The sequence below is a fragment of the Perca fluviatilis genome, chromosome 13 (genome assembly GCF_010015445.1).
Source record: "Perca fluviatilis chromosome 13, GENO_Pfluv_1.0, whole genome shotgun sequence".
NCBI lineage: Eukaryota > Metazoa > Chordata > Actinopteri > Perciformes > Percidae > Perca > Perca fluviatilis.
Window position 1 is genome coordinate 21753106 of NC_053124.1, and position 12244 is coordinate 21765349.

General features: G+C 40.3%; 1 protein-coding gene across 1 annotated transcript; it reads right to left on the minus strand.

The window, feature by feature from the left end:
* Window positions 1-7608: 7608 nt before the first annotated feature.
* dpm3 (dolichyl-phosphate mannosyltransferase subunit 3, regulatory) lies at window positions 7609-9089 on the minus strand. Its single transcript, XM_039820420.1, has 2 exons — window positions 8983-9089; window positions 7609-8740 (listed from the first exon to the last, which is right to left on the minus strand). The coding sequence occupies exon 2, from the start codon at window positions 8692-8694 to the stop codon at window positions 8416-8418; it is 279 nt and encodes a 92-aa protein (XP_039676354.1). The 5' UTR covers window positions 8695-8740; window positions 8983-9089; the 3' UTR covers window positions 7609-8415.
* Between the last annotated feature and the right edge of the window lie 3155 nt (window positions 9090-12244).

Here is a 12244-nt window from a genome sequence, read left to right on the forward strand (position 1 = left end):
TGAATAGAATAAAGGTCAAGTTGGCCAAAGACCAGCTACAATAGAGATTTAAAAAACAAAACCGGTAAGGCCTATGTTTATCATTACCATTAAGGTTGCCTTTTGGCTTGAAGACTAAACACACAGGTGTAATCCATCTACTGTCTTAATCTCAACCTTCTGGTGAGCCTCCACCCTGAATTACAACACCCCCCTCCCAACACACACCTCTTCTTTTCTCCAGCCATGATACCTTGCTCGTCTGCAAGTTGTATGACAAGCGATTGTTCTCGTCTCTCCTTCTCTTGCCTCTCCCTTCCCAGGGGAGCTTTATGGCCATGACAGTAAAAACAGCTGTAGCACCAAAAACTGGTGCCACTGCCTCGCAACTCCCCAATGTTTTCAAAGGGATGGCCATAAATTAGTGCAGGCCGACAGGCCCCTTAACCGCCTGACCCCGAGAAGAGGCTTCACTGAGTATAGCTCGTCAAGAGGGGACAATTCTTTTTTATTTACTCACTCGTTCGTACCAGCTTGAGTATATGTGAACAGCAAGTGTGAAACCTTTAGCGCTGTAGTAAATGTTAAGGGCAGTCAGGGAGACAACCAACAAACTTGGAGCACAGAAAACAAGAACATCCTGAAGGCAATGTTTTCACATGTCTAAAAGAAGAAAAATCTATACATAATGTTCATATATCAGATGCATTACAAGCGGTAGCAAAGACAGCCTGAAGGCAAGATGCTGTATAATAGTGTGTATTTAAATCTAGCCTCAGTTTGTATTTCTCATTTATTACCATTACATTATATTCATACCTACCCTTTTTTTTTCTTCTTTTTTTTTACAACATCTAGAGCTGTTCTGAAGGTATCATGAAAATCCTCAAAGACTCTTTCAATCATCTGGTGGAAAAGGAAATCATGTCTGCATGATGAAGATATTTCTCCCATTTCTCAAGCTGCTACTATATTTCCTATCCGGAAATTACATATCTTCTTGCTTTCTCCTCCTTTTGTACATACAAGAAAAACATAAACACATTATTTTGTATTAAAGTATGAAATGAAACAGTGTTACATCAATATAGAGAACTATAACTGTGTTTGTTTCACACTGTACAATATGAGCATGGGCATATGGGCAGCGTATGTCATTTCTGGCTATGAGTAAACTGGTAAAAAGAAAATCTTTTTTTTTTTCGTGCACACGCTGTCTTTATGCAGACTTTAAGGATTCTTGAAATTCCTTCAGAACAGAGCTAAATGCTGTTAAACAAACTTCTGTTTGTTTTAGTCATGCTGGTGGCACAGCTCTATGGGCTGCAATTTTGGTCTGTCGGCCCAGAGCAGACCCTCAGGAAGTGTGCCGGGCTTTGAAACTAATTTAACATAGTGGCCAAACTGTGGAATTACAATTCCTGGCTCGTCACGTGATGGCCTCTGTCCCAAAAAATTTTTCCCATAGACTTACATGGCAAAAGACACGTCTGTAAATCAGTGGATACATTTTTTTGAGCCTCACAACCCCTGAGAAATGACTCATTCCACTATCAGAATTTGATCCATTCGGTGTGTTGGAAAGTCTAGAAGAGCCACACAATTAAATAATTTAATCCCCATTCAAGTTAAGGGAGCACTGAACTGGAAGTAGCCGGCTCAGCCAGCAGCAGTCTCTAGTGCGCCTGCTCCATGGGCCGCACAATGCGAAAGCAGTGCCAATCATCTAGGTAATTTTTGCTTCATGATGGCTTCATGCTTGTTGTTCATGCGCTTTGTTTGAGACCTGTTACAAATTATCGTGAGATTTGGCAATACAGATGAGCTAACGTCAACTAACGTTCACCAAACGCTGTAACAAACCAATTTTTTTTTAGCTGTGTAAATATCTAATTTTAGCGAAAGAAAATATAAATACATTTAGCGAATATAACTTTTAATTTATCCACACGACATTCACTACAGTTTCAAATGAGGCCATGCCCATTTAGGAGACAGGAATTGTGGACCGTTTTATACCATTGGGGCAGATTGTAATGTCTTTAGTTATAGATAATCTTTGGTCGGTCCACCAGTTTGATTCAGACTGAAATATCTCAAAAACTATAGATAGATGAATCCTACTGACTTTGGTAATCTTCTGAAATTTGATATTGCACTACCAGCAGGTCAAAATATTCACTTACCCTGTGAAATATCTCAAAATATACTGGAATGATTGGCACCACATTCACCAGAGGATGAATCCATACAGACTTTGACAACCCCCTGACTTTTCCTCTTCCATGAGGTTGAATTTGTGGTATTAAGTAAAATGTGTAGACAAAAACTGGATAGATTGCCATGAAATTTGGCACACATCTCTACCCCCCTGAGGATGAATTGTTACAGCATTGTGAGAATTTTTCTGTGCCGATGTTAGCATTTAGCTCAAAGCACCACTGTGCCTAAATAAAGCCTTACATAGCTACTAGCATGGCTGTAGACTCTTAGGTTTGTTCAGAGATGACAGTATCGGGTCAACCTCTAACTCTTCCGGTAGAGTGTGCGCCCTGTAGCCTGAGTCCTTGGCAGCAGCCTGGGTTCGAATCCATCCTGCAGCCCTTTGCTGCATGTCACCCCCATTGCCCATGTATCTGCACGATCTAAAAATAAAATAAAAAAAGATGACAGTATCAATATTTCTGACAAACAAATGAAAAAACGTATGACTCTAATGTAATTGCAATACAGAGGCACAAACTGGACAGTTCCCTTTAATTAACTGCACAGTAAAAGGAGCAGCTTTAGCCTCTACGGCTAATTTCCAGCTGTAGTCCCCAGCCAGCTGACAATAGGCATCCTAAAATATATATAAAAAAAAAAAAAAAAAAAAAGACATTTATCAATTTATCGGTCATCATTGTGTAACCGAGAGAGAGAGCAGACCCAACATTGTGTGTAACTAAAAACTGGTAGGAGGTCATAAGACACAGCAAGAAAAAATCCACAATTCAGAGCAGGTTTGGCATGCCCAGCTGGTCTCTCTCTGCATCTCTGGACTGAGTCATACCTCGCTATCAGCAGGAGACATGAAGACCAGTCCCTGTCTGCCTGCTAGCGTATGTTACTACTTGGAAGAGCCAGGAGTATCTGCTTTACAGGGCTTCTGGGAGGTTACCTAATGTTATTGTAGCTATTTGTAGCATTTATAAGCTTCCATGCTGCCCTAGAATGGGAACCTGGTGTATTGTAAGTATCAAAGCAGCTGTTTATGAGCAGCAAAAAACAATAGGTTAACCAATAAGTGACTTTTTAACCTCCCTCACATACTTTTTATTCAGCGATGATGCACTGCATGCTCGGATTAAATGTTGTTTTATTGTAGCGGCATGTTTGAAAGCTCCTTTATTTCCTCTTTTGTTTGAGTCCTGCTTTAGTGCCTGTAAAAGCTTTAGATAACAGTAAGGTCAGACAGGGCTGATGGGAAGGAAACACCTTGGTTATACAGAGTAAGTCTGAGCCTCTGGGTCAATCAGGGCACATTTTGGTCCCCTGCCATCGCCGGCGGTCGGGGTGTGGTCTCCTCTTCCCGAAAATTCATGTCACACACTCACTGCCAGGGTCATCTGTCTTGTTCCAGCTCATGCTTTGGTTTCCTGTCTGTGTCACTTAGTCATTTTCTTTTTTTTACTAATTTTCACTGCACACTTCTTTTGTTCTGCCCCTTTAAACCATTAACCCCCACACACACACACACACACACACACACACACACACCTCATGTCACTCTCTCATCATGCCATTACTGTTGTTCACCCTTTTCGGTATCTGTATCAAATCTCTATCTCTTTTAGCTTTGGGCTCCATCTCTCCTTCTGTGCGTCTCTAGATGGGTTTGAGGTTTTGCTGTGAAATGTGTGGGTGGGAAAAAAACTCTTTTCTGTGCAGACAAATGATAACCTATCATTTTTCAGTCTTGGTTTTCAGCTTGTTAAGATGGATTTGCTCCCAGCAGTGTCACTGAGTGTCTCTAGAAATGTTTTTTATAGTGTCTTAAGGTCTCAGTAGGGCCATGCTGCGGGCACAACCCCATGGCCTGCCCCACTGTCTCTATCCCCATTAGGTTTCCTCCTGTTTTTCAGCTCCTCTCTCAATTTATCTGACGCCTCTCACATTTGGAGCATTCTGCACACGTTTGTTATGTTTCTCAGCCTACTTCACTGTTAAAATCCTCCTGTCAAAGACAATTGTGAAAACAAATCTTAGAAGTGGCTCTCATACCCCAAACCGGAAAAGAAAGGAAAATCCAAGCGAGAGGATTTTGAAGTTACCACTTAGACATGTTACATCACTGAGAGATTTCAGATGACTTTGAGACATGAGTCAAGTGTGCAGATCTTACCACTTTTGTGATACAAGAACGAATAAATATTTTATATATTTCATAACAAACCAGCTTTATATCTTCAATGTGAAAAACAGCTGAATCTCAACTTTGGTTTTGAATTATTTCAAGTCAAGTTTAGGTCAGCTTTTACCTCAAAGTGATCTAAATTAGAGATCTTCAAAAGGGGGTCCGGGACCCCTACAGAGTTACTGCAGGGGGGTGCACCGAATTATTGTTAAAGGAACACACCAACTTATTGGGACTTTAGCTTATTCACCATAACCCCCAGAGTAGTCCATACATACCCTTCTCATCTCTGTGCATGTTGTAACTCTGTCTGACGCCCCCCAGCGCTAGCTAAGCCTAGCACAGATCCTGGAGGTAACCGGTTCCAACTAGCCTACTGCTCCGAATAAGTGACAAAATAACCAAGGGGGTAAGCTTCGCTTCAGAACTCAAACCTCCTATGGCGCCATTTTGATGCTACAAAACGATCACCCGACGTTATTATTCCACTGACTGCCATTCATTTTGACGTCACTTTGACAGCGAATAACTTTACATCTGAAGTGTTTAAAGACTTTTTTGTCCATTGTTTATTTCTAAAGAAACACGACAATGTATAAAAGGCTCCATTACCTTGTACCTCACTTTACGGCTCCGTAGCAGACATTTTTATAAAAATAGGCTAACGATTGTGTCATAACCATGCAACTTACTGTTGCATAGTAGAGGAATTACCGTATAGTACAGGAGAAGCTTTCAGGCAGTTTCGAATTACATTAGCTGTTTAAGTTTAATTACTAATGTTAACTAGCATTTTAGTTAGCAATTATTAGCCTGTGCCCATGTTATCTCCTATGCTCTACGTCGCTGCAAGATTGGGAATGATTGAGATTTCTCTTGGCACAGCTACCAGAAGACTTACAACTTTCAGACACGTTGCTCACGTCACATTTACGTTGTTTCTAATATCCTTCACTGGTCTCCGTCCCGAGCAACGGGATCTGTTGGTCCAGTTTATATAATGTCTATGAAAATAATGCCAACATGTTCCTGTTTACATGTTGTGATTTGTATAGTCACAGGGTGTACAAATAACAAGGTCACTATGCTTTTACTATCTAGTAATTGTTGACTCTATTACTCTGAGCGAACTCCAGGGGAACTCTCTGCTCCTCACCACAGGGCTTCAGGTGCTGCTAGCAAATCACTCCGCCCAAGTAGCAGAAGTATCAGTGCTTCGACTTTCTGAGAATATAGTTCCCAGTTTGTATACGGTTAGAAGACAGCTGTCTCATATGACCATGTTATTTGTACAACCTGTGACTATACAAATCACAACATGTAAATAGGAACATGTTGGCGTTATTTTTTTACTTATTCGGAGCAGTAGGCTAGTTGGAACCGGTTATCTCCAGGATCTGTGCTAGGCTTAGCTAATGCTGGGGGTCCAGACAGAGTTACAACACGCACGGAGATGAGAAGGGTATGTATGGACTTCTCTAACTCTGGGGGTTACTGTGAATAAGCCAAAGTCCCAATAAGTCGGCGTGTTCCTTTAAGTTTTTTTGAAGTTTCCAAGAAAATTAAAACGCGTTAACATGAAACCAACATATTATTAGCAAATATAAATCAGCCTATTTGTGAAAAAAACATTGATGATAACCGTACTGGCCTGTAAATAAGGTAGTCACTTAGATAGCCATCCACAGATACAGTTCATCGTAAGGATTCACTTTGCCACATGTATGCTTAACATTAAAACATGATTTAGAAAATCATACCAGCAATTATTTATTATTTATTATTATTTTATTGGCATAGTATTCTATGTAAAAAAGGTATGTATAAAGGGTTTAGGCTGCCCTACATGTTATTGTAGGCCCAGTTTAATATGCAACTTAATTTTATACAATTTAATAAAATGATGCGATGTAGTAGGGGTCTCTGCACCGTCTCTTTCAGTTAAGGGGTCCTTGGCTCAAAACACGTTGAAGACCCCTGATCTAAATTATAATGATTTAACTGTGTGAAAGTTTGACAACTATACATGAAAGGTCATTCTCGCTGGACAAATAAAAAATACTTATGGTAGCCTAAGCCAGAAATTTGATTTACTAAGGCTATGTTCAAACTGACTAACTGCTATGCAATCATTATTATGGATTTTGCGCATTGCTTCAAATTACTGTGCTCTATCAGGAGCACAATACTGCCAATGTGAACACTGCCCCTTGCTCGCCAAACAGCAGTAGTGATGCTAGTCGTCTCACATTTGCTGCAAATGAAATACATACAGATTTATTGGAGGTTGTTTTTGATAGGACAGCTATTGTTAAATCTCTGTCTGTGCATCAGATTACAATAAAATACACTTGCTATCATGTAAAGGGCTAAATCTGGGATGAAGTTTATGTACTGTATGTTTGAAATAAGGGATTAAAGGGAAAAGGCACTGTATATGGCACCATTTGGCCTAATCTGATTTATATTTTTGTCTGATAGCCTTCAGAATAAAAATGAACAGATGGATGTCTTCAAAGTTAGATTTGGGGAGAATGATGACAAAGAAAAGCGATAAACTATTTCACATGTGGTTACGAGTAAGAACATAATTGCTTACCAAGGCAAGCCTTTGGTGTAAATATCAAAGTATAAGATTTTCTGGTAAAAAGAAAAAACAGGTTGCCTTTCATCAAGTCTGCTCTTGCAACAGCTTGCAGACATTCATGGGGGGGTGACGTTGCAAGGCATGATGGGGCTGCAGCCAAATGGCACAACAGGCAGAGTGTGCAAAAAGAGAATTGCCAACTCCTTTGCATTTGTTCTAAAGTTATAGGAGCTTTTGAAACCCCATAATGATGCCTTTGGCCAGGCTATTCTTTGTTTATACCCAGCGGGAACTCACTGGAAATGAGCATAGGCAGCTTTTTAAGGCTCACACAAAAGAACTGTACTTGCCAACGTCAGATTAGTTCAAAACCTACATACTAAGCTTACATTCTCTGATTGGAGCAAACCTCTCTGAGGGTAGAAAAGGAAATGCTGTATAATTTATATTTAATGTCGTTAACTACTGTACAAAAGAGATCAGTGTCTTGTACAGAAGGAGGCATTGAGAAGATGATATAAAGCCCTGAGCCATGTGGGTTATGCTTAGAGAAGGAATGCATCATATATGCAAGCACTTACTCACATACTTCCTGGCCCTATTGGAACCCCCAACCCACAAACACACACACATTTGTAGGCAGAAAAACTGAAGAAAAATAGACTCCAATTTAATTAAGTTCCAGCAATAGCCCAAGGGCACAAGTCTGAAATTGGACAATGGAATGTACATTTCTTTACAGATAAAATCTAGTCCATCTATACAGACAAGCGACAATCTCCAGACACACACAACAAGGTCCACACTGTGTACTACTATTTTGGATTTGACACAGATTGAAAGCATCTGAGAATTCCTAGTGGTAACAGTCTTTAGTGATATTGTTCCAGTGTGACCCTTTGGTTTCATTTGATGGCATTTCAGTCATCGGCAACTTGTTACAGATGATAATTTAGCAGAGCAGTAGTTTTCAGGGGGATTTAATTGTGTGCCGTTCGCATCCAAAGACAGCACCATGTTTGTTCACGGTTTAGCTCCTTTCTTTTATCTGGTTTGAGGTGTGCTAATCAGTTAAACCACCTGTTACAAAATGATTCAAACTGAAACTGGTGTTGTTAAATGTCATTAAGTTACTTCATAAAAGAGGTCTTTAAATGGTGAGAATAATAATAATAAAAAAAAAGTCAAACTGCTGTGTTGTCACTTATGAGTAACCCTGAAATCACTTGCCGTTAATTTCTAATTTCCTGAAGCACATTTGATCTATGTCTTATTTGAAAGAGATGACACTAAATAACACAAAACAAACTATGCTGCATAAAGAGTCATAACTGATGTTCAGATCATGTCTGCTGGAAACAAAAAAAGAGGGAGTCAGACAGGTTGTGTGTGAAAGTTGTCCGTGCGTCCCTTTCTGTCTCTCAAAAGTTCCTCCATTAGTCCATCTCAAATTCTACATCTTTAATCCCTTTTTCCTTAAGTCCTCTTTGGCTTCTTTTATCTGCCCCTGCAGCTCTTTTGCCGCCTCGTCGCAGTCATTAAAGGTGGCCACCCTGTATCCCACCGTGGCCAGGGAGTAGCAGCCAAATGAAACCAGCAGGTACAGAGGCATCGGCCAGGCGACCTCTCTGTAAGTCTGCGGCAGGCTCAGGTCCAACAGGTCGAAAGAGACCAAAGCCCAGGCTGCGCCCACCACCGACACACCGAACAGCCACTCCACAAGTTTTGTCATGATGAGAACTGCCGCGAGGATTTCAGGTGAGGAGCTGGGAAACAACCTGAAAGAGAAACGAACGGTTAAAAGGCTATTTATTCATCCAGAACGTTAGCTTAGCTTTAGCACACCAAAGTAGCATCGTCTTAGCTAACGTTATGTAGCTACAACACACGAGGAAGACAAACAGCAGGTAGGCAACAGGAATACGTGGTCATACACAGCCAACTAAAGGGAATTATTTATTCGTTTAAATAGCATTTCGTTCAATGATAAGTTTTAGAAGAAATAATCCGATGTGTTTACCTCCTTTCAAACGCCACCTCAGCTCTGCGCAGAGTTATGACGTAACCGTCACGCCTTATGGGAAATGCAGTCACTGCTGTGTTGCTTCAAAAATTCCAACAAATCTACTGAATTATTGATCAGGTAAGATGTGAGATACGAACTTTATTGTCATTATACTGCTGTGCAAGACAACAATACAACGAAATTGCGATGACACTCCCTGAAATTAAAAACAATATGAAAAAAGATAACATATTTATTTGTTCATTTTCTTTTAAATTTCATACAAATCGCAGAATTCATTATTCACAAGCAAAAACAAGTTTTATTAAAGTTTGAATATTTAATCATTATTAAGATTTACACCTCAAATCTCAACAATCTGTTGTGCTCTATTGAAGACATAACTAGATAACTCTTTTTTAAGTTTTAAAACATTTTGATAATTAGCCTACTATTTTGCATGCAAACCCTTAACTATTTATCTATCTACATATTTAATGATGTATATTGTTACTATTGTTGCCACACTATATTCTAGATGTCCTGTTTTGTTGTAGTAATCACCCACTATTTGTATGAGGAGTGAGAAGACAGTGGTCAGAAAGATTAATTACTACATTCCCTCATTATACTTAGGCCTATTACTCAATAAATCTCAAAGGTTGCCGCTGTCTATGTTTTTCATTAAAACGTTGCCGTAGACTGTTGTCTGATGCATTAACAACACCAGCACCCTGTCAGCTGAGAGACAGAAAACAATTTGTTTCAACTGAGTCTATAATGAGGCCCCCAGTCAGGCTTTTAACACACATTAGACCTTTAACTGTTTCTCTGTGCCATCCTCTTAATTTAGAAAAGCCATTTTGAAAATTAGTTTACCATTAGTACTAGCTGAACGCTATCCATAAATACTAATGTTATTCCAAAGCGGGGAATCCAACAACCATTTCATTAGGGGCCTCAGGGAGCACACTGTTGTCTGACCTCAGTGTCTTTAGGTGCGCTGGGGCACGTCTGTTCATTCAGGGCGGTGAACTGTCCAGGTGCAGAGGGCTCAGACCTCTCCAGGGTGAAATCAGGAGGAGTGGGAGATGTAAACATCATTCAGTTAGCTGGAGAAAGGGACGCACCAAAGAGCCACTGAGAAATAAACATCATTCTTTGGGGGAAAATGGAGAGTTATTCTTAGGACGGTGATGTTTATGTTTGTCTGCACCAGTGTTAATAGTGTAAGTGACAATCTGCATGTCTGCCAGAGCGGTGAAGCCTGTTTCTTCTGTTTATGGAGACTGGTATATGCAAGACTGGAAGATAATCAGGGTTTATGTCTGTTTGCTGTTTGTTAATAATAAACATTTATCTTTCCAAGTCTGCAATGTAGTTCGAGGAATATGCGTATAACTAGCTATGATACTATGGCCTTAATGTTTGCCAGTGTGTATTGCATTTAAATTTCCTTTACAAGAAGCTGCAACTCATGATTATATCTATTATTGATTGATATGCTGACTATGTTTTATTAAGATTTTAATTATTTAATAATTGAATCTGTAAAATCGCAGACAATTTCCCACTTCCCAAGGTAACATCTTACATTTCAACACAAATATATTAATTTAGAGAAAAACAGCAGATCCTAACATTTTAGAAGTTGAAACCAATAAATGTTTGGCATACTTTTGCTATTTAAATTACGTAAATTATTAATTAATTATCAAAATTGTGGTCACAGAATTTTCTGTCAATCCAATAATAACCTAATGACTATATTCAAAGTTGTCTCTATAAGAAATATAGTGGAAAATTAAAAGCTAGAGACTCAGACCTTCAGAATGAAATTAAATAATAATTTGAATTGGACCCTGTTTTGATGCAACTCAACACAGCCTGGGGATACTTGCTGCACTTAACAAGATGTTATACGATATCAGACTGTGAGGGTCAGGTTACTTCACTGCATCGATAGAATAAAGTGAATCCAGGTGGGATTATCCATGACATGCTGCATCATTACATACATCATAGCGTGTGCTGTGTCCTGGCTGTGTGGCATCGGTATGAGCAGCAGTGTGAGTGTGTGTGATGCTCAGTGGGAACAGTCGATCTGGCTTTTCTCAGTGTATCTCCCTGCCAGCTCCTGTTCCGTTCCAGTACTCAGGAAACCTGTGCTCTATCCGAGAAGGCCTGGCAGACACAACACAACAGCCTGTGAGCAGGAGGGGCATTCAAACTGAGAGAATGAGAGAGAGAGACACAAAGATAGAGAAAGAAAGGGAGAGGGAAGGGGACATGCAGAGTGAGACAGAAAATGAGACGGGGATGTATAGGGAACCAGAGTGAGAGAGGGGTGAAGCAACGGCAGCAGTTAGAAGAACCAAAAAAGAGGGAAGGGGGGTTTCATAGCTGACAGGGCAAGAGCGAGAAAGCTGAGAGGGCCAGGAATGAAAAGAAAGGGTGACTGAGTATGTGGACGAAAGAGGAGAGGGCAACAGAGAAAAGAGGAGAGGAGGGAGCAGACAGGGGAGAGAGGTTTAGACAGGGGGTCGAAATCAGGGGATTTGCAGGTGCAGCTTGAACAACCAATGACCTTAATGGTGCATTAAATCCAGCTGTTCCTTATCCAGACTTTCCTTCAATCCCCCTAACACCTTCAACTGCGCAATAGACTGCATGCAGCACCTCAGTTCCCACAATGGGGAGTGAGTATTGCAGCGTAGGCTGATGGGATAGCGATGGAAGAGGAGATACTTGATCCTCAAGTGCAGAAATAAAAGTCACTGTGACTCCATCCACAGAATAAAGATAAGAGGCACAGATAAAACAGGAAAAGTGGTAATGGTGAGTTGTGTTGACTCTATCTCTCTGGCTTTGTCAATAATAGTCGCGTGAAAGGTCCAGATAAGAATTTGTACTACTAAAAAGCTATATAGGGATCCAGATTTGGCTAGATAATAATTGTGTAATATCTCAAGTGTGTGAAGCAAGAGCTGGGGAGGCAGAGAAAATTAGAGAGGGAGAGAAAGAGGCTGTTTAAGATAACAATAGAGCTTGGACTCAAAAACAGGAACCCTCTGTTTCCTAAACTGGAGACCGTGTGTGTGTGTGCGTGTCTCTGTGTGTGTGTATGTGTGTGTGTGTGTGTGTGTGTGTGTGTGTGTGTGTGTTCTGTGTGTGTCTCTGTGTGTCTGTGGATGAAGGAAAGAATGACTAAAACTGCGTCACGATGTCCACTTTCCAGTAATATCGCTGGTGGTAGAGCTAGAATTGATATTTGTCC